Below are 23,174 nucleotides of genomic sequence, written 5' to 3' on the forward strand. Positions count from 1 at the left end.
ACTTCTTTTCCCACACAACCACTCCCAAATACATTGGTGTATGTGATTGCATAGAGAAAAGTGTTGTGTTAACCAATGGTACATAAAAGGAATTCACAGCAAGTGATTTGCTATGTCTCAATATTTCACAAACGGCATCTATTCTAACATCGGAAAAAAAGATTCATGACATTTTATAAAGGTAACCTGGTATACAAAGCTACTCTCAGAACAAATAGGGTGAACTCGTGCTATAAAATACATCCCTGGGAACTGAACCAATTTGGAGGACAGAGGCTCATAGCCCCCAGCCTCCACTATTTCCAGCCCACATTGCCCCCGCTATTTCCGAGTTGCTTTGACCATAGTTTCCCATGGTTTCTTAAACTGGGCAGATTACAGTTAGTGCTGACTTCCAAACTATGAATTTAGAAACCATTGTTTGGAATTTAGCACTAACCATGGTTTGTCCCTAGTTGGAAATCATGGCAAATTATTATCGTATTTATTAAATTTGCATACCACCCTTCATCTGGAGATCACAGGACAGTTTACAACTTAAAAATACAAAATGAGAACACAAAATGCATAATAAAAAAACAAAAACAAACCAATAACCCCACTCCCCACAAACACATTTAAAGGGCCGTAGTTTGTTTAATCAGCCAATAGCCACTGTTATAGAGAAAAGTTTTCACCTGGTGCCCAAAACCTGGAAATGGAGCAGAATCCTTGCGTAAGTAGGAAAGGGGATCCATGGGACATTCCCCATAATCCATGTCCAAACTGAGCCACTATCACTCATTCCTCTGCTGCACTCTTAGAAAGCTAAATGCCTACCTTGGTGAGCTCATCTGTTTCCTGCCAAATACAGAAGCCAGAACACAAGGTCTCCCCGCGGGTATACTCTGGTTTTGCTGGATGTGTTGGCAGTGTGACAGATCTGAATGCTACAACATATGGATCACTGGAAAGAAAGGAAACCCAGTTAGAACAAGTGCACTGAACTTTTCCCTCTCTGCTTACCATGCCCACAACAACCCCCAAAGAAATCTTGTTCCGCTTTACTCAATAGGCTGAACCTGCCCTGGGCTAGCCTAGTTCTTGCCTTTAGCTTTTGTTCAAAACTGGTGAAATGAAGTTTGCAGAAGAGATTTTGAAAGGCCACCTGGGCACTGGTCTTTTTACAGATATGTGTGCACCATCTCTGAAGCGGAACGGACGCCCTAGAAGTTGCAGTGGAGAGGAGATGCTTGGCCACATACCCTTTGCTGCAAGGCTTCCTTTGTGACACGAGGATGACGAAGTCCTGAGGCTTGTTTTCCTCGCTCATAGTATGGCTAACAACATGATAGATCATGTCCTCTTTATCAACTTGTTGGACAAGTTCAGAACTCCTGCAAAAAGGGAAATCAGAAGGTGAACAGTTGGAGATGACAATTGCCCTTTCGCATCTGAACTTTGACAAGGAGACCTTATTTAGGTTCTTATATTTGTGCAACCGCAACTTAGGCTGTATACAATAAAGAGCAACAATAGCCAATAGGGTAAGTTTTGGGAGTGATCAAAGTTGTGAGGGCATAAAGGAGGAGGCCTGGTACTGTGTCTAGTATCATTGGTAGAGTAGCTCAATAACCTCGGATCTGAGTTATGCTGAGATTCTACATGAGCACAGAAAAGAATGTGCATTGGGCACAGAATCTACTATTCCAAGAATCTCAGCTTGTGGGTTTGTTTGTTTGTTTTTAACTACATGAGAAGAAAGATCTCTTAAACTATGAGAATGGGAATTGGGGACACCATCCCTTAAAAAGGCAATTGTTAACCACCAAAGTACTTACGCATAATGGCTGTCCCATTCGTGCCTGTGTCGCAGGTCCGAGAGCAGCAGAAAGGCCTGCATTGCATCAATGCAGATGGTCATTTCTATTCGGATAGAGAGGAATTTGTCCTCTTCCAGTGTGTACATCTTGACCTTAGAAAGCAAAGGCAGGGGTGATTAAAACAAAAAAGGGCACCTCCAACAAAAAATATCTACATTCCAGTTCAATGCAAATGTAGCCCAGCAAATTTCATTGTATGCACAATTCACGAGAACAAAAAAAATAGTGCTTGCAGTCCTAAAACCATGATTTCTCCCACAACAAAGATAAACTAGGATGAAATGCTTGGATACTTGACTACATGTTTTGCATTTTAGACTGAACAGTTGCTTGAGGATGGGGTCAGCTACCTTGTCTCTTTCGGATGTAAGCACCCAGTTGGCCTTTGCTACTAATGTCTTCAGTGCAGTAACATTGTTGTAACTCAGGTAAACCTGCATTTAAAAACAAACAAACAAGAAAATAGCCCATCAAAGAGCTTCTAATTGTAATGTGTCCAGCACCAGCACGACCTTTTCCCTTTACTTCCTCTCACTGTTCCTCTTATCTTTATTAAATTACACACTGGTGGGCAGGGACTGCTGTGAACTTTTCTCTATTATTGTAAAGTATTGAGGGTCCTAGTACATGTCGTTTGCTCTAGAAATAAAAGACAGTGATGGGGACATCATTCCACTTTAAAACTTTGGCTTATATGCTCTTTCTGACATGGAGTTCCATGACATAGTTTTAATCCCAGAGATTTCACAATTCTGAAGTCTCGGAAATTTTTAGCAGAATTAGCCAGACTTTATAGAGTTTCTTTAGAAGTTGCAGGGAGTCAAGTGCTAGGAGTCAGTGAGGACTCTGTGATAATAAAGCTTGCAAAAATAAATACATCTTCCTCTTCCATTTCCAATTGCCCCCCCCCAAAAAAAATCCACTCTGGCAAAGCAGGTTCTCACTATAGGGGAGAGCATGGGTTGCGGAAGGGTTAACAAGATGTCCCAGGGCTGTTGTATCTTATTGGAGGGTTGGTTGTTGCTGGGGAGTTTTAATTGTTGCAATTTCGTGATTGACAATTCTAGTCTTATTTAAGCTTAAGAAGCGGTTTGTGCCTCCTCTTTGCTGCTTGCTTTGAATTTCCCGCCCTCCGCTGTGTTTAGGCCCCTTGCTTTGACCTTGCAGTGCCTGTCACGGGGTCGCCTGTATTCAGGGGCCTGGTAGGAATTTTTCCACTTGACTGATTGGCTGGTGTCAGGTGGTTTTTGCCTACCATACTGCAATTAGTCACAACTTGTAAGGTTGCAGTTAGTCATTGGTTCAAATAAATTGGTCGAGGGGTACGGATTTTGGCTGGGCCTGACCCTCATGTGATTGCTGCTGCCATATAGAAGTATTCTGTTAAAGGAATCCTGGGCTCTACTTGTTTGTCTGTTTAACCCTGCTAGGGGACAGGACCACGCATGAGCCACGGGGAGCATCTGGGGAGAGGACAATATGAAGGGCGTGTGCCCCCTGCTCCGCCCTCTCTCAGGGGATGCTTACTTACTGGCTCCTCTACTAGGTTAGAGGGGTCAGATCTGTCCCAGGCGGGGGACAGATGGCTGGGGAACCAATGACTAAGCAACCACTCACATTTGATTTGTATTTTAATAAAGTTGTGGCCAAAATTAATGCAAAAAACCCTTAAACAAAATTTATGGTGTATTGTGTGAGTTATTGGGGGGACATCTTGGTACCTCGGCACGCAAATGGCCCTATACTTCGTGGAACCTCCTTTATACCATCTAGTATCACCAAGTTCCTGTCAAAATATTCACATCATATTTAAAAAACCACTTCCTTCCACAAAAAGATTGTAAAGGGTCCTCCTCTTTCCCACCCCTTAACCTGCATAATATATTAAGGCAAGAGAGTCTGATTTACTTTCCATCATGTGTATTTCTTTGTTAAGGAATGGTGGAATTCTAGAGGTGCCAAATATTGTTCACATTTTGATAACGAAATACATCTTAGCAACTCTTTCCACTGTTCTTAAACTTATTCACTGGCTCCTAGTTGGTTTCCAGGCCTAATTCACTGCTGGTTTTAACTTTTAAAGCTGATTTGGCAGTCTTGCACAACAAACCAGCTTCTCTCCCAATTTGGGACTGTTTTTGAGACAAGGCAAGTGATGGAAAAATAATGTAATGTCCTCACAAACAAATCAGAATGAATACTGAACTGAATAAATAGCTGGCTTTGCCTAACCACCCCCCAAACTTTGTTGAGCATTCATCATAATTTGTTTTGAGCAGTCACCCTGAAGTGACTTGGGATGAGGACATTCTAAATAATAGTCCGTCTCCTTAAACACCTAGGTAGATTTTCAATCAGAAGCTCTGCTTTTGAATCACCAGAAGCTCTGCTTTGAGTGCCACCACCTTTGGAAGCAAGCTAGGAGGGCAATAAGCTGAAGGCCTTCCATCAGTGGTACTCAAAGTATGGGATTCCTTCCCAGCAAGGCCCAAAATAGCCTTCTGAAGGTATTAAGAAGTTTATGAAAGCCTTTGGGGGAGAGAGAACGAGTGTTTACATGAAATGTGATGATATTTTCTTGCGTTTATTCTGTTTTACTTTTCTCTTGCATCAGCTGCCTGAGAGACCTGCTGTCAGGCTGAAGGAGGTATAAGTAAATATTTTAAGCAAACAAAAAGCAAACCATGGGTTTAACAAATCAAATCCTCTAACTTTAATCACCAGCCAAGGTTTCAGTGGGTTTTGTCCTGATTGCATAGCAACAGACACATGTCCGCTTCTAAATATCTAATTTCCCAAGGTACAGGCAAAATGTCATGTCTGGCTGGAAAGCCAATATAGAAGCTACCTGGAGGCCAGCTTGCATTCTGACACAAAAGCATGGAGTCTCCAGTCTCCTTCTTGGAGAAAATGGCTACTAGTTGCGATGGCTATGTTACCTCCAATATCAGAGATAGTATGACTCTGAATGCCGTTTCCAATGAATCACAAGTGGGGACAACGCTACTACACTCACGTCCTGGTTTTGGGCTTCCCCAAAACACCTGGTTAGCCACAGGATGCTGAACTAGATGGGCTACTGGCTTGATCCAGCAGGGCTCTCCTACCATTCTGCACCAACACACAAAGCTTTCTAACTTTATCTTTGCTCATGAGTAGCATTTCTAGTTCACTCCCACAAGAGAGCCCTTATTCATTAAGACACCTGATGCACAAACAAGTTCCATGGCAGGTATGGTTAAGTTTTGGGGGCCTGAGGGCGGCAGTCCCCCTTGGTCAACCTTCTCAGGGAAGTCTGCAGATGATGAGTATGTCCAAGAATGGGCACCTCCCATTTGCACACCCACACTTGTACAACACACACACCAACTTGATTTGTGCAGATCAACTGATGGGGGAAGGGGTTATTGTCCACTCTCCACCCATCAAATGAACTTTCTGATAACTAAGGATTTTTGTTAGGGAAGGGCAGGACTTTTGTTGGGGGGGGGGCATAACCAACGTGTTTGGTCAGTTAAGTATTTCTATTGTTTTACTTGATGGGGGGGATGCCCCCATGCGGCGAAACTAGTCTACTGTACAAAGGTAAAATTCACATTCATTGCTCTGCACACTTCTGCTTTTGGCACCACCCACCACTGGCATGTGGCCCCTGGAAGGCTGCTCCAAGGGGAATGTGGCCCTCCTGCTTTGGAAGAGTCTAAAGGCCCCCTGAGATGCAGATGTTAGCAACTTGTGGAGCACCAAGAAGCCTCCATGTTTATTTTACCTTATTGCTTTGATCCCAAGGCACAGACAAAGGTACTTCTGTATGCTTGCAGGAAAAGACGTATTTTCTGCAGAAAGGAAATGAATGCATTGGTTACGCTGAATGTTGACTGTCAACAAAAGGTAATTAAAAAACGCTCCTCGTAAAATTGGCACTTGAAAGGAAATGGCAAGTATGCTTTGAACGTGACCTTCCAAAGATACTATCTAAAAGAAATAGGTTGTCTTGTTTTTTAAGTATAGCTTTTAAATTAGCCACCAGACTGAATCCAGGTATCTGCAGAGGAAGGGAGAATAAATCTTGTGGTTCAACAGAGACTCACTGGGCAAGGTAGCTATATGGTCATCACAGAATTATAGAATTGATTAAGGTTAAATACTCTTAGGGAAATTAGATTAGAATCACATGAGGGAGAGCAGGGGGGTGGGAGTGGCTGGCCCCCAAAGTGCCGCATGCCCACTTTTCTCTGCACACTGGGAGAGCAAACTGACTGCAGCAGGAGCCTGTTGCACTCACGGTGCCTCCCTGCATGATCAGGACTCTAAATTGCACAGGAAGGCTCCACAGGTGCAGCGAGTTCCTGCACCTGGAGGACAGCAAGAGCAGCACAGGGACACACAGAGGAGTTCACCTCTACTTTCCTCATCATATGAGGAGGAGAATACCTGAATAGAGCTCACAAGGCCAGTTTAATCGAGGCACTCTAGAGCAAGCTAGTTACACAAGATAGTGGTGTCAACATCTCTCTCTTTTTGTATTATTCCCAAATGGGCTGGTGGCTGTTAAAGAAAGTAAAGCAAATCTGAGATAGCTGGGGTGAGGGTTTGAGTAGAAAGTGGGTGGTCACAAACAGCAAATCAAGAGAGAGGGATGTGTGCCTTCCTCTTTAGAGAAATCTTCCTTTTTCTAATTATTCTCAGTCCGTCTAAAGGGAACAAATCAAAGACTCCCCAGCTGAGAACAAGTATGAGATTATAGATGTGTTAGGGAACACTGTGCTAGTTAGGATCTGGGATACCTTTTATCTCTAGTTTGGGACACATTGTATATTCAAGGTATAGTTTGGGGTTTGTTTTTCAGTTAAGTGAATTCCTTTGCTTGCAACCATTTTTGGCAAAATCTGTCTTGGTTCATTCTGGCCTTTTGCTGGTGCTAGGGAGTGAAGGCAGGCAAACACCTAGAGAAAATCACATTCAGGTTTGCTCTAACATACTACAATCGCATCTACTGACTTCTTTCATATGTGGATCAAGAGGCCCACTTGCGAATAACTACTTATGCAACTTCCTGCCACATCCCCCAAGTGCCCTGGATTCCTTTCCCCTAGTTGCAGGGTTAAAGTCAGAAGTATCACCTAATTGCACTAAAATAAAACCTTACACAGGATACAGCATCTCTCAAATTTAGACGCTGCTATTAAACTTGGGTCTATTTTCAGAGAGGATTTGCTGCACACAGGTGAAATGTAATGGGATTTAATGTAGGGGCTTGAGGAAATAGAAACTGGTTAGTATGGTGTGCCTGACTCAGCTTGCAGAGTGCATTTCCGCTATAGAACCAGCAGTAGCCTTGGACTCAAGTGACAGAAAAATTGCTCAGTGCTAACAGCAGGGCACTGACAGTCACAAGATGCTCTTGTTCTTTGCTCAACTGTATCACTCCCATACAATCTCATTATCAGGACCTAAGATAAGGAAATGAGGAGGAGGAGAGATTTGTCTGATAACAACTGATCTATGACCTTCAAGATGACAGAGTAAAGTGGTAAAGTGGTCCAAAGTACCCAATAACAAGAGGTCTTGCCTTGGCAAGTCATATGACTTAAGAGACATTTTAAACTTATTAGGAAGAGGAGCTCAGACAGAACAAAGTCCACAGGTTTTGTGGAACAAGGAGATTCAGGTATATACACAAAATGCACACTTGCATACCAGTTCTCAAGAAAAGGAATTTGCTCGTATTCCTTACTCCCCTATATTTAAAGGCACCCATGGAGTCCCAGCATCATAAACATAACAGTTGGTCAGATACTATCTAGTAAGTTACAGACATTACTATTTAGATTGCAAGCCTTCAGTTACAGCTCTATTCTGTGTTTCGTATCAAATAATGCTTTGTGTTGTGTGTTTAGGAGTTTAAAAACAAATATTATTAATAAATTCCCTGGATTTGGAGCTTGCAAGACCAGCCCTAACACAAGATGAAGTGAAATCATGATCTTGGGACGAAAATCTAAACAACCCCTTTTAAATCACTTAGAGACAGGATGGGAAACCTGTTGGGACTCCAGTTCCCCTCATCCCCAGTCAGTGGGCCAACCAGCAGGGATGGTGGGAGTTGTAGTCCAACAGCATTTGGAGGCCTACAGGTTCTCCTCCCTGACTGAGGGCAGCCCAGTTCAGCATGCACCAACCTGATCCCCCTGCAGCAGTACTGAAAAGAGAGAGAAATGCTACCTCCAAGATGCAGTATGTTTGCAGTCTCTCTCTCACACACGCAAATAGAGCAGATGTTTTAAGAGTAATGGAACCAGGCACCCCCAAACTTCAGCTCTCCAGATGTTTTGGACTACAATTCCCATCTTACCCGACCACTGGTCCTGCTAGCTAGAGATCATGGGAGTTGCAAGCCAAAACATCTGGAGGGCTGCAGTTTGGGGATGCCTGATCTAAACAGTTCAATGACCAAAAAAAGCTGTTCGTAATGGCAGAGACCATCTCTCCCGAATATGCTTTATGCTCCATAACTGAAGCACCTTCCCTTCCACTCAGGCACCATAGCTAGGTGGCCAGGCTGATGTCATGCATTTGTGTGGGCCAAAACTTTGCTTAACAACCCACCAGTTGCAAGATAGTGTTATGGTAAGCCCCGATAAGGGTGAGGTGGCAGTAGAAGGGGGGCATATATGCGCTTACACTCCTAGGAGGGTGAAAGTTGCACAAGTGCCTTATTGAGCTTCTGTGGCTTCCAAATATATTTAATCACAGCCCAACAGGCCCCCGTGTGGTTTTCAAGTGTACTACAAATGCTTTCCCCGGAAGAAGGCTCTCTGTGGGTAAAAGAAATATCGAACGTGAAGCAGCCCCGTAACAGAAATCAGGACTTATTCCACTTTCTCTGTATCCACCACAGACAACATGAGGAGGCTCTCCAAGTGACAATCTGGTCATTGCATTGATGGTGAGGATTACACATGCACTTCTGAACCCTTACTAGCAGGCAGCAGGCAGGTCTGAGGTGAGGTGTGGGCCTTCTGTGGTTTCTACGCATGTGCTCTGTCTAGAATGAATTTTAGGGCAAAGAACAGATTGCAGGAGAGTTCTGTGTGGCAGGATATTGAGAGCTAAGCTACCAGCAAGGATGTGGAAGCCACGGGCCTTAGTCTCTACACCAGTACACAGAAACATAGGAAGCTGCCTTATAGAGAGTCAGACCAATGGTCTATCCAGCTCAGTATTGTTCATACTAAATGGCAGCAAGGCATCCAGGATTTTAGGCAGGGAACCCTTCTCAGCATGAAGAAGCTGCAGAACTGAATATGGTAACTTCTGCAGGTAAAATAGATTCTTTACTGCTGCTGCCCCCATATGAAATACAAAGTCCACATTAGTTCTTAGTTCTTTGACTTGTGGGGTTTTTTTCACACAAGGGTGGAGAGCAACACAAACTTTGTTGTAATATTGTTTTCAAATTAAGGTTGTTTTCCAAGGTACAATGCAGCTTTGAGATGAGCATCTCATAAGTATGCATACGCAGAATGTTTTATTAGCTTTTAAAAAAAACGTTTTCCCCTAATAAAGATTTTAGAAAAGCTTTGGAAGAGTAAAGGTTACTATTGTGAAAAATTGTGACCTGTCCTACACCCAAAGGTCCCAGGGCAGGTTAAAGTAAAATGGTAAAAACAATTTTAAACAACTTGCAATCACAGAAATAAGGCGGGTCCTAAAAAAGATGGTCCAGAGAAACAAAGCGAGACAGGCAGATACCAGAGACCACAGCTACTCACCAGTTACCTCGTGAAGCTGTGGCATATTTAAACCTGACATTATCCTGAACTGACTCTTCTCCCCACCACAGAAGTGTATTTCATTCTAAGTAGGCTTTGCAGCGAACGGCACTGCTGCTCAGCCAAGCATTTTGTATATCCCCCCAATGATTAGGATAAATAAAGTTACCCTGTAGATTATTTGACTGCTCTGCCTACTACGCTCTCCTGATAGGATGATGTAGTTGCGGTTCACTAGCAGGCACACGAGAATGACAGAGACAAATGGCCAAGCCACCGAGATGCCAGAGAAGAGGGGACTCCCGAGCAAGGAAGGTGCCACGAACCCCTAAGTCAGAGCATTCTAAGCACTGTTCATGATGCTCTTGCAGCCTGCTTTATTCTTCCCTGCCTTCTTTCGCTGCTCTCAAGAGAATTCATTGATCTGGCATTAATGCTCCGAGAACTGTGGCCTTAAGGATAATGCATGCGGTCTCAGTCTGTGTTCTGCAATAAATTATGAATTAGAGACAACCAAAGAACAAGGCTATAAATACACTATGAGGTTTTAGTGACATAACAGGAGGCAAACTGGAAGGGGCTCTGATGTCACCGTAAGGCAAAACTAGAATCAGAATGAAAACACAGAGCTGAACGAAGGTTTGTTTTATAAATAGGACTGGCTGAAGAAGAAAGAAACAGACTGAGGATGGGGGTGGGGAACACTTCTCTGAGCTTTGCTGGTCACTTTTTCCAGCTTTCCCTTTCTTCCACGAAAACTTACACTTTCGTTCCTACCAAGCTTTTTACCTTTCTGACAAATTTTGCTACCAGAATACAATGGGCCGATTATAGCCAGTGAATTTCTTGCTATTGCCTTTCCTTCCTTACATTTTCAGCAAGCGTATTTTGCATCAAATTTAGTAATACAGATTCCGAAGGATCTTAACACTTGCCAAAAAAAATTTAAAAGCAAATTTGTATCCGCCTTCATTGTAGAAACAGATTTGCGATCAAACTAGCAGTGCCCATAAAAAACTCCAGCGCTGAAGAAATGGAGTCTGCGTGCCTTGCCTCATTTCCAGTTATGCCATGACTTCATTCCAGCCAGGCAGTGCTGTTCAACCCACCATCATCCTATTCCAAAGGTTTAATGTCAGCCCATTTGCAAAGCCAAAGTTCAACCTTAGAATGTGAAGTAATTACAAAAAAAGAAGTGTGTGTCTGAGCATGTGCAAAGTATGTGTCCCTTCCTGGGAAGGAAATAGGGGGAGAAACCCAGGCATGCTGTTCTGAATGCACGTAAGAGATTTCGCTAGTGGGATCTAAAAGTTGTCAGTTACTGACATCGTCAGAATGTGTCAAAAGACAGAGCTTAACTCCTCTGTGAATAAATAAACTGCCTATTAAAAATCAATTTGGATAAATTCACAAGAAACACCTTGCCCTCACTCCTACCTCCTTCCCATCAAAATCATCTCCATTTGGTAGCAGCTACCTCTGCTGTTTTCAAGAACGCCACCATGAGCACTTTGCTGAGACACGGAGAAGAGCAGAAACTCTACCTGTGGATCAAACCCAGGGGCCCCATGTGCAGGAAGACCTGCTTATACGTAATTGTTTCAGTCTACAACATATGAATACAATTCTACCACAGGAATGTACAAAGAGGGAGGAGGAATCACATATGGTCCTAGTTAGGGAGAGCGCGATGCAAGAAGTTGCCAGAATAATAATACTTTTTCACTTACCTGTCCAGTCTGATTTTTTTCCTAGCGCTAGCTTCTTTGAACCGTCTTTCTCCATCCTGTTAAAGGGATATAAAATGGATGGGTGACATTTGGAAGACATATGAAGCAAGCATAGGAACAAACAAAGCGAGGCCTTAAACTAAATAGATGGGCCAGATGTTAAGAGTTTAACTCAAAAGAGTTTAGGTTGCCCTGCTTCTCCTGCAGTAAAAAAAATATGGGCCAGAAAAGACCATCACTAAAGCTGAATCCACGGACAAATAGTATCAACACAGTGAAGTGAACATCTGCAAAAAGAGTCTCAGCACAGAATGCTCCAGTCAGTTTATTAGACTTTTTAAGGGTCTCTTCCCCACACCCTGGTGAAAGTTGCCTTAATGTTTATATATATATATATATATATATATATATATGTATATATGTATGTATATGTATATATATATATATATATATATATATATATATATATATGTATATATATACACACACACACACACACACACACACACACACACACACATACATATTGCAAACCATTTTCGCTGTTTCCCCAAAGAGAAAGCTGGTTTTGCATGGCTAACATGCTACAGTGTGCAACTGAGTGAGTTCATGCAGGGCTACCAAATTTGATTCAGGACCACAATCCATCACTCTCAAAGCCATTGCTGCTTCTTACCCCAGGCTCTGGTTTTAGCATTGGAAGTGTGCGTGGCTGACCCTCATCATTCAAGACCACAAAGGTCATGAAAGCACTGTTGATGTGTCTTCGGCTGACTTCCATTTCATGCCGATAAGCCTCTACACACACCCCAACCTCCATGCTGAAATTAAGAACAAGACATTTATTTTTTAGCTGGCACAGATCAAAGCGCATGTAGAACTGTGACAAGTAGAAACAGACTCCATTTCTAATTTAAAGGGCCTTTTTGTTAACTCTGCTTCTTTTGGACTTGCGAATTTATCCAAATTGATCTTAAATAGGCAGTTTCCCCCAAAAAGTGCTGTTTTTATTTATTTACAGACGAGTTAAGCTATGCCTTTTGATTCATTCAGATGATGTCAGTAACTGACAACTTTTAGATCTCAATGGTGAAATCTCTTATGTGCTACATGGAGGGAGGGAGTAAAAGAAAAAAAACCACACCAAAAACTTCAATCTGTCATCTTCCTGTTCAATGACTTTGCATTTGTTCTGGTAGATCACAAAATGTGGTCTAATTTATACAAGTGAAGTAAGTTTTCTGAAAGGCAATACCTGTTCTTGAATGCATTGTTGACAATGGCCTTGAACAGGAGGCGGTCCCCAACCTGAGATGGTCCCCTGAAATGGAACATTTCGATCGTCTTCAGGGTGGGGTGAGCATGGCACAATCGGCTAGGGAAGAGAGAGGAATCACACAGAGTATATTATGAGCACTGAAAAATCAAAACCAGTATTCCTCTGCAGGACAAAATATGCAAATACTACTTCCAACTAGTAATGGGTAAGCTGTACTCTCGCACAAGATATATTATCAGTTCTCCATTCACAAAACAAGACATTTTTACCATGACACAGCGAGAGTCAGACCTAGGCTATCCAGCAAAGGTCAAGTTTGCACCATACATTTTAAAGTGCACAGCTTTCCCCAAAGACCCCTGGAAACCCTAGTTTGCAAAGGGTGCTGGGAATTGTAGCTCTGTGAGGGGTAAACTATAGCACCCAAGAAGCCATGCACTTTAAATGTGCAGTATGGAGTCCCTAAAAATGAGGGAGTTTGGGAAGCTTGGGAAGTGCCCAATTTAAGTTTCCCCTCATCTCTCTTCTTCACTAGCTTATGTCATCCAGATCCCCAGAACTAAGTGTCACTGTGTCACCTAGCTTGTCTCTGCTAAAAGTGAAGGGTGATCTTTGGCACTGCTCAAAGGTTTGGACTCCAAACAATTCCACAAGGAAGGCTGCCAGTGCTAGAACAAACTGTCCCCAGTGAAGAGAGATGCAGCGCATCTGCTTAATTATGGGGAGAAGGCAAAGGTTGTGCACACCAGCCTCTCAGCCAGAGTGAAGTGCATAAAGGGAGATGCCTTTCTGCAGCAGCTAGGGAAATATATAACTAAGTAAAACTTAGTTAAATACCACCCAGGATGTCTAAACCATTAGGATGCCTCGTCCATACCCTTTGAAACCAGGATGTTACTATAACTGGCTATAATGTGAGTTATGGTGCTATGCAGGCCTAGTCAGAAGTTCTACGGAAAGGAGCTAAACCTTTGCCAATGCAATGAAGCCCCGACCAAAGGCTGTAGCTCAAGTGCAGATCAACTGTCTGCATCCGGAAGGTCCCAGGTACAACCCTTGCATCACCAGGTAAGACTGGGAGATACCCATTCTGAAACCTGGGGGAGATGCTGCCAGTCAATGTAGTGACAATATTGGGCTAGGGTTGGACCAAAGGTCTGACCCGGCATGAGGCAGCTTCCTATGGTCATCAAGAAACATTGTTAAATTTTGGCAAGTAGGTAACTAAATAGGTGTTAGAGAGCAATGCTTTCAATGATTCCTGAAGAACAGTTTTACAACTGTGGAAGTAATAACACCTCTGTTATTAGTAAATGATGGAACAGAAGTCCTCCAATGAAAAGAGTACGCGTCATAGTGACAAACTCATCTCTTCGCATGGAGGCCAGTCCTAACCATGCATGAAGCAGGAGTTGCAGGGTCCAAACTTAAACAGCCAAGTAGCACCATCCTGTCTAGTTCTTCCCCCCAAACCAAGTAGACCACCTTGCCGCTATTGTGGCCACATTTTCCATCCAGGCCATGATCTGTCCTCCAAATGTGTTCCCCTGGTGGTTGGCATGTGGGGGCAGGATGAGTTCCACACTTTCCACTCTGGTCTTTTCTGCAGGTACCATCATGCCACACTCTCTGTTCTCAAACTCTGGTAAGAAAAAAAGGACACAATTTTATCAGAGAGGTGTCTGGAGAGGAACAATCTTCTCAGGGTTGAATCCCCACACCCTTTCCAATTTGCAGGGACCCACAGTCTGGCAGGGAAGTGGGCAGGAACTGCTGCGGTATTATCTGGCACAAGGAGGACACAATGGTTCCTGTTTACAGCATGCAGCCCTAGGAAGCCACGGACAGTCAGCATTTGTGATAAACTGGGATGTGTCTAAAATTATGAATAAACTGGTAGGCATGCAGATACCAGGAGCTAGGAAACAAGTGGCAGCCAGTGTAGTGCAGTGGTTAAGAGTGTTGGACTAGAAACTGGGAGAGACCAGGGTTCAAATCCCCATTTGGCCATGAAGCTCACTGCATTTCTGCCTAACCTAATTCACAGGGTTGTTGTAATGTAGGGATTAATTGGGATGGGGGAGAGCCATCTTGAGCTCCTTGGAGAAAAGGGTGGGATATAAATGCAACCAATAAATAAAAACAAGGACCCATGAGCCCCATTGCCTGCTCTACACCATCTCTTTCAAAAAGTGCATGGCGTCAAGCTTGCCAATTTCTCTTCTCTAGGCAACAAACCAGGGCTCATTCTCATCTCCACTTCTGTTCACTCCCAAGCTTTATACTTCGCTCCTGTTCCACTAGGTTCCATCTATAGTAGTTCAAAGTGCTTATTTCTTTGTTAGGGGCTTAATGACTTTTTTTAAAAAAAAAGGTAGTGATGATTAAGGTAAGCTCTGCAAAAGGTGAAGCTGCAGCACCTGACAACCACTGGCACCACTGTTGTGCCTCTTTAAACAGCATGGCATAGACAGCATATGGGCTTCAAGCCTGCAGCTGAGCACCTTCTCTGCAGCAATTGTGACCACTTAGGGATTTAACAACAGGCCAGTGATGTGCTCTCAGTAGCTTCTTCCACTATGCCAGTGTTTCTCAACCAGTGTGCCTCCAGATGTTTTGGGACTACAACTCCCATCATTCCTGACCACTGGTCTTGCTAGCTAGGGATGATGGGAGTTGTAGTCCCAAAACATCTGGAGGCACACTGGTTGAGAAACACTGCACTATGCCACCCATGAAGATATCTTCTGGCAGAACCTCCAAGTATTCCTATCCGCTAGGAAATACAGCTGCTGCTCTAAATGCAAGGACAACACAGAAAGCAAGGCTGACTTGCCATTGAAGATTACATCTTTAGCAAAACCCAATCACCTTCTCTCTTCTATGCATGAGAATACCTTACATAAATATCGCTGTGGGAAACCCCAATGCACATCATGTAAACACTGTAATTTGGGGGGGAGGATACATCCATGTACAGTGGTACCTCGACTTCCGAAGGTTTCGACTTCCGAAGTCCGCTCACCTGGAAGTATTTTTGCCGTGCGTGCAGTCTGTGCATGCGCAAAATGGACGCTTCGACTTCCGAAGGTTTCGACTTCCGAAGAGCGCCGCAGAACGGATTGCCTTCAGAGGTCGAGGTACCACTGTATATCTATCTGGTAGGAAGCTGTGGCTGGCTTTGCGAACATGTGGTCAAAGATACATACTGCTTCATGCACCAGATAACTGCTAGAGACAACACTGCCTGACAAAGTGGGAGGAAGCCATCCACTGCTAAAAATAATAGCATAGCAGTGTCTACCTACATAAAGATCTGCTTCTATATTCTGTGGTGGCCACCCCACAATTGTAGGTGGTGGCCTCACACTCCAGATACAGGGCTAGCTTCAACTCTCAATGTTCGCTTGCTGATGGTTCCCTTTTCCTGCTTGTGAGCACACTTTGTTGTTTCCAACCCTGTGGCAGGACTGATGTACTAGACAAGTGCTGCCCCTCAGCAAAAAGTACCTGAAAGGAGCCTGGGGATTTCTGTACCGGACTGGACAGGGCTGTTAGTAACAAGGTCTTTGATGGTCTCTGTGTGGGCCAGTCGCATGCGGCGGCGTTCAGCTGCAACGCTGTACTCAATCTTCTCCTCTTCGGTTTGAGGAACCAGGGGCTTTAACTTGATCTAAGTGTATTATGGAAAAACAGCATAAAATGTACCTTTCAGTAGAGAGCCGTTAAGCATCCTGACCTGAGATTTTTCCCGCATTCTGAGAAAGTAGTTCAGCTATGACCTTCCATTTATTTTAAATCTAAAAGCTAAGGAAGTATTTTTCCAGCTGCCTCTTCGGGCACAGACCTCACAATGCGGTTGACATAAAACCACCATAAAATAATATTTAGGTAATATAGTATGTCAATGACAGCCCCAATTTACAACAACAGTCACTCGAAAACAATTCACAGGCCACCACCATACCATTATAATTAAATAAAACAACCTTTAAACAGTTTCTGGAAAAGCAGCACTCTAAATCCTTTTAAGGAAAGGGGAACTAGAACAAGCGAGTTTTTCATCGGCCCCTTTAAAAGCCAGTAGAGTATGGGGCAGTACACAAATCACTCTGGAGGGAGTTCTACTAGCTTTGGAAACTTGCTGAACGGAAAAGTTCAGGACATACCCATGATTGCCCAAAGCATTACCAAACCACATTTTACCTATTTTGATGCTGATATTCTCTGTAGTCTGCATAGTTCTAGCATAAAACAATAAATGTGTTGTTCACTTTGACGGGAGTGTGTGCGCATGTCAGGGAAGGCCTTGCAGTTCACAAGAAATGGCACCATGGCCTTGTTTTTCAAACACCTTTGTACATTACAGGCATGCAACAAGCTTTCTATTTTAATTGATGCAGGCAAGCAAAAGGCATTATCCACATTCTGACCAGGCAAAAGCACTCAATGAGAATGCGGGGCAGATTCAGTGAGGTGTGCAGTCTGAGGAGAGTCCCAAAGGTCAAGCAGAGGTGCCTGAGGTTTCCAGCCCCTGATTTACACCATGGTCCTGGGTGTGCTTTCGCAGAAGTCCAGCATGTTCAATCCTTGCAAGTGTGCAGAGAACTGCAACCTTCATATAACTTTCATCCACTGCACAATCACCCGAAGTTCTGTATGCCACTCATACGAAAGATGAACAAGTGAAATCTGCAATGATTGATTGGGCAAAAGATGTGGGGCATAATATCGTGATGGAGGACTGGGAGAGGTTGTGGGAAAAGGCTATTAAGTTTACAGCATGTAATATTTTGAGAGAAAACATGATGAAAATGATGTACAGATGGTATCTAACGCTGGTTAAATTAGCCAAGATTCATCATACACATGATAATAAATGCTGAAAATGTAAGAACATGGAAGGAACCTTTTACCATATGTGGTGGACTTGCCCCAAAGTAAAAGACTTCTGGGAAAATATTTATAATGAATTGAAAAAGGTGTTGAAAAACACATTTATTAAAAAACCAGAAGCCTTTTTACTTGGAATAGTTAGGGAAGAAATTCCCCAAAAGCATGTTACTTTCTTTTTGTATGCCACGACAGCAGAAAGAATACTGATAGTGAAGAATTGGAAGACACAAGAATTACCAACAGTGGAAGATTGGCAAATGAAGATGATAGACTTTATGGAACTGGCTGAGCTGACCGGGAGACTGCGTGACCAAGGAGAAGAATCGGTGGAAGAAGATTGGAAGAAATTTAAAGTACAGTATATTTAAAAAAGAACTGTAATATTTGAAAGGTTTGAAACAGATTTGGAAGTTGTTATAGGCTGTAGGGAGAAAAATGTTTAGTATTTAGGACAGGCATCCCCAAACTGCAGCCCTCCAGATGTTTTGGCCTACAACTCCCATGATCCCTCGCTAACAGGACCAGTGGTCAGGGATGATGGGAATTGTAGTCCAAAACATCTGGAGGGCCAAAGTTTGGGGATGCCTGATTTAGGATTTATAGGTATAAGAGTTAAGTATGAAAATTAGACAAGGAATGACTAAAATTAGATAAGATGATTGAAAGTATGATATAGAAATTGCTAAGGATGATTTACAGTGAAGCACAGTTAGGGGGGAACTACTTGAGGAAGTCACCACAATGCAAAGAATCAAGAATGATAAGTATGAAATTTTTGTATTTTTGTTTTCCTTTATTGTTATATTTTTAGTATTTTGTTGTTTATTGTTGTACTGTTTGATATTGTCTTTATGTGTATGTGGTGTGCTTATATTCAAAATGAATAAAAAAATTGGGGGGGGGGAAACCAAAGTTCTGTATGCCACAAAGCCAATCACAATCATTGTTGGCAATGGAGTGCGCCTCCAAGGGTGAAGTCAAACTACTGCATTAGTAGCACCAAAGTTACCTCTCCAGGGTGCAAGCTTGGGCAGTATGTATGGAGGTCCTGGGCTGCCCAGAGGACAAGACCCTCCCCTTGGCCACACTGATGTGGTCCAAAGAAAAGCTGTTTTGGCACCAGCTTGGCTGCAGGAGTTGCCGGAAGGAGGAGTACAAGTCACCATGAAAGCAATCTGTATTTATATCTGTGTGCCCCAATTTGTATTAAAAACCATGCAATGCTATCCCATTTGTGTGTTGCAGCACTCTATATCAGCTAATAAGTTATGATTGAATTAAAATACCTTTATTTTTCTCCTAGTTTCAACATTACAAATTAGACCTCAGCAGAGCTGCACCAGCAACATACCATATAAAAACTGATCGTGTGTGTGTGTGTGTGTGTGTGTGTGTGTTATTTTTATAAATAGTTGTTAAGGACCGTGATAACATAGCTAAAGCAATCAACAAGAGTCTTTATACATTCTCTAAAAATGCACAGGGTAGTCTCTATAAAGCAAATCTCAAGGGGAAAAGGGGGTTGAAGGGATGGAGCAGCAATGCTATTTTTTTTCCAAATGCCTAAACTGAAGATTTTAACTCTCTGTGCCTACCTTTGCAGACGGCTTGCCTTGTGCCACAAAAGTTGCATAGGCCTTGCAGACATTCCACTGCTCCCCATTGCACAGGTCTTCATAGCTGACCTGTACACCAACCTAGAAACAATCACCAGAGGGGAGGAGGAAAATAAAACGATGGTGAGGTACTGAATTAAGAGTTTAGTTGCATTTTAAGAAAACCTTCCACTATTTCCATTCAGGAAAAAGGAACATCGGAAACAACTGGATAATATTTCAAAAGAATGCTTTGTAGCACCTGAAGGAGTTGCACTGCATAATAGCTCTCTGTGTTGTTCTAGTTCTTAGCTCTGGTTTGGCAAGTCATACTTCTGAATATTTAAAGGTGAACAGGCGGTGTGATTATTGCATTCTATGTACTGCTGCTCTCCTAAGCAAATGAATCACAGAAGTTTGTTCCCTGGGGCAGAAAAATGAAAACCAGACATCCCCTGGATAACATTCTTCCCTTTTCCAGCAACAGAAGCCAAGTTATGGGAATCAGGGTGCTGTTTGGGTTTTGCCTGGATAGGTTCTTCTTCTGTGAATTACAGAAAAGCTTTTACAATTGATGGGGGAAATGAATATTCCACAAACCAGGGCCATACATATTCTGTGCCCTGCAAAATGTGGTCTCTATATAGCTTCCAGGAATAGCTGCTATTAAGTTTTCGTTTTTACTTAAAATCCAAGTTTCTAGCCCTTGTGATTATGAAGGACAATTTGATGACTTGGAAATAGTATCACAATCAGGATACCACACAGAAACAGTGACAGCTCTACTTCCCTTCAGAAATATTACATTTGGGGGGGGGGAGAGAACCTTACAAATTAATGTATGTTAACATTATTATTCAATAGAGCATTTAACATAATATTAACATATCACAATAACTGGTTCTGAGGACATATTCCAGGATTCACATGCACATGGAAAAATAGCCAAGAAATACAAGGCTTTGCTATAGGAATGTGACACGATTCTGGCACACAAATCTTGCCAATATGCTTCAAAAGCTCAGCAACTCACAAGTAAAATAGTACTTCAGCTGTAGCATGATCACTGTGCCGAGCAAGTGGATTTTGACTCCCATTTTACTCTACATGTTGCTTGACATGGAGGATGTTCCTCTGCACGGACTGGTGCAGGGTCACATGAACCTGCCCAAAAGCTAAGGTAGTATTTGGAAACCCTTTTCTAGAAGCTCCTACCATGAGTAGTGAGCCGTAACCAGAGACAGAGCTGCTTCTGCGGTTGTACCTCATTCTGCAACTCCCTCCTAAGAGACATCTACCTGGCACCGTATTTGCAGTATTTTATTAAGCACCTGTTGAAGTCTGTTCTGTTCACTCAAGTTTTCGGTGGTGGTTAAACTGTACCATTTAAGTCCTCATTGCGGCTGGTATTGTCCCTGCTTGTGGTTTTATTGGCTGCTGCTCTGAGCCTATATGCGCTTTTAAAATTTTCTCATGTGGTTCGTATTGGCTATTAAAATTGCTTTTGTTTCATGCGTTATTGGTTTTGCAATTGTTTTTATGGTTATTGCTTTATAGATCATGTAAGTGCCCTGAATTTGATTTGATTTGATTTTTGCCAGATATGTGGGGTATGGTTTAAAAAAATGAAACGAAATGAAATAGGCTGCCATGAAAGCCACCTCTCCACTGCACTACAGTGAATTTCAACCCATTGACAGGACATAGGAAGCTGGAAATGAAGCTGAAACCAAGATTTACTTCTACAGGAAGACACAGAAAACAGCCTTTCCCTTATGTAGCATTCACTCCAAATAGTTGAATGTTATTTCTGTGTCATGCATTATTCCTATAGGACTCCTCATCCCTGGCCCTCCCTGTTTTCCTTTAAACTATCCAACCCCCTTCTTTTGCCAAAAATATTTCAAGCTCGACAAAGAAAACAATGTTTAGTATTCACATAACAAAGCTTGCACTTTTTCATTTACCCTCCACCACCTATCCTCATCCTCTACGTGGTTATGAACATCCTTTGATATATTAAACAACTTAGGAAAGCAGATAACAAATTTTTATGGTATTTAAAGAAGTGTGCATGCACACGAAAGCTCATACCAATGACAAACTTAGTTGGTCTCTAAGGTGCTACTGGAAGGAATTTTTTTAAATTTTGTTTCAACTTTTTATGAGATATATTGGTTGTTTCATTGGTTGTATACACACACACACACACACGAGTACAGTGGTATCTTGGAAGTCGAATGGAATCCGTACTAGAAGTCCTTTCAACTTCCAAAACAGTTCAGAAACCAAGGTGCGGCTTCTGATTGGCTGCAGGAAGCTCCTGCAGCCAATCGGAAGCCACAGAAGTCGGAACAGATGTTCAGGTTCCAAAGAACATTTGCAAACCGGAAGAATCACTTCCAGGTTTGCGGCATTCGGGACCCAAAACATTCATCTTGCAAGTCATTTGAGATCTAAGGTGTGTGTATATATAGGTGTGTGTGTGTGTGTGTGTGTGTGTGTGTGTGTGTGTGTGTGTGTATGTATCCCAGCAACTCATCTTCAATTCAAATTAACTCAATAACTGCATGTTTGCATTATCTTTCTGGAGAACAAAAATTGAGTGCATGGTACTGGCAACTGCAAGGCTGAGATCCTAGCCTTCTCAGAAGTCCCACTGAATGCAGCGGAGTTTGCTCCCAGGTAAGTGGGGTTAGGATTGCAACCTTAACTGCTTATTGGGCAACAAATGTAAGTCCTCCAAGATAGCACACTGAAGCATACAAACCTCCATGCTAGAGTTAAATGCTCGGTTCACTTTTGCTTTGATGTTGACAACTTGCCCAACACTAGGGATAGGGGAGAAAAGATAAATAAGATAAGAAACATTAAAATGCAATTGGTAGAAAGCATCCTGTGGTTCTGATATGCAGGAGTTCTACCTGACTGGTGGGCCCTGCTTGACAATACTGCTGTCATGGTCCATTTGTTAAGATAGCTTTCTGCTCAAATCACTCCCACCGGGTGTCTAGAAGCAACACAGTCAGATTAATTCCTGAGGCCTGTAAGTTAGGTCACCCGGACAGTTCACGGGGACGGCTGAGAGGAAGCACTGGATAGGCCTAGAGATTTATGGGATGGAAATTATTTTTTCCCCTCCCCACCAGGTCCCAAGTGGAAGACTTTGCAGGCCCAGGCCTCGTGTAGTTTTCTGGTTCATCAGAAAAGGGCACATAGATAAGATTTCACCCATGGCTAAACACACATTTAAATCATATCTACCTCTCGATAAAGGAAGCGGGATGTGTCATCCCTCAAAAAGTTATCTGCCTGGGTTCAGAGATGCTCAGCTTTAATATAAGCTCTCAAGCGCAATGGCAAGTCTCTCTCCCCTTTCAGTTTCTCAGTAAAAAAAAAAATATGAGAACAGAATCAACAGGGAAAAGGTTAGGCAGGATGGTCACAACCTGCTTTAAACACTTCATTTCAACACAGGACTTTCCTTAAGCTTCTCCATCAGATCAGCCCAGATATGAGATGTAGGAGTTCATTGATATGGTTAGTGAAGGATGCCTCCACCCTCTTGCTACAAGCCAAGTGAATCTGCTTGGCATGAAGCTAGGCTCAAGTGCCAGGTTCCCACGTGGTGTTTTGTCTAGGGGTGCTTCCAGACAGCTGTTCCTTGTGGAACCTGTGATCCTCATACATGCACATTTCCACCCATATCACTGACATTAAAAACCCAGCCCATAATTTCTCCCATTTAAATCTGCTACAGGCAACCTATTTTGCAATATCCCAATGACCCATTTAGGAAACTGAGCTCCCGTCTGGAAGCACCTTAGGAGTGGACACAGCCTCTTTAAGGACACATCCTCTTACTGCCACCCAGTGCAATTGCTGATGAAACTCAAAGGGATGTTTTTCAGGTAGGGTCAAACAGCGGGGTAAAAACTGAATTAATAATATTTAGAATCACACACCATTAGCTGGAGATTAACTCTCACAGTTTAAGTGCTATATTCTGAAAAGTAAGTTTCTCTCTTTTTTTTAAA

General features: G+C 42.8%; 1 protein-coding gene across 10 annotated transcripts in view; it reads right to left on the minus strand.

The window, feature by feature from the left end:
* ACOT11 (acyl-CoA thioesterase 11) overlaps positions 1-23,174 on the minus strand; it is a 112,588-nt gene that overhangs the window by 1,663 nt on the left and 87,751 nt on the right. For all 10 annotated transcript variants that reach the window (XM_088674021.1, XM_060276894.2, XM_088674022.1 and 7 more), the window contains 12 exons: positions 21,908-21,968; positions 19,138-19,239; positions 16,157-16,319; positions 14,132-14,288; positions 12,623-12,742; positions 12,044-12,188; positions 11,368-11,423; positions 5,632-5,698; positions 2,213-2,296; positions 1,821-1,954; positions 1,245-1,376; positions 820-946 (listed from right to left, as the gene is read on the minus strand). In XM_088674021.1, coding sequence (XP_088530147.1) covers positions 820-946; positions 1,245-1,376; positions 1,821-1,954; positions 2,213-2,296; positions 5,632-5,698; positions 11,368-11,423; positions 12,044-12,188; positions 12,623-12,742; positions 14,132-14,288; positions 16,157-16,319; positions 19,138-19,239; positions 21,908-21,968 — 1,348 coding nt within the window. The remainder of the gene's footprint in view (positions 1-819; positions 947-1,244; positions 1,377-1,820; positions 1,955-2,212; positions 2,297-5,631; positions 5,699-11,367; positions 11,424-12,043; positions 12,189-12,622; positions 12,743-14,131; positions 14,289-16,156; positions 16,320-19,137; positions 19,240-21,907; positions 21,969-23,174) is intronic.

The sequence above is a fragment of the Zootoca vivipara genome, chromosome 7 (assembly GCF_965207765.1).
Source record: "Zootoca vivipara chromosome 7, rZooViv2.hap1.1, whole genome shotgun sequence".
NCBI lineage: Eukaryota > Metazoa > Chordata > Lepidosauria > Squamata > Lacertidae > Zootoca > Zootoca vivipara.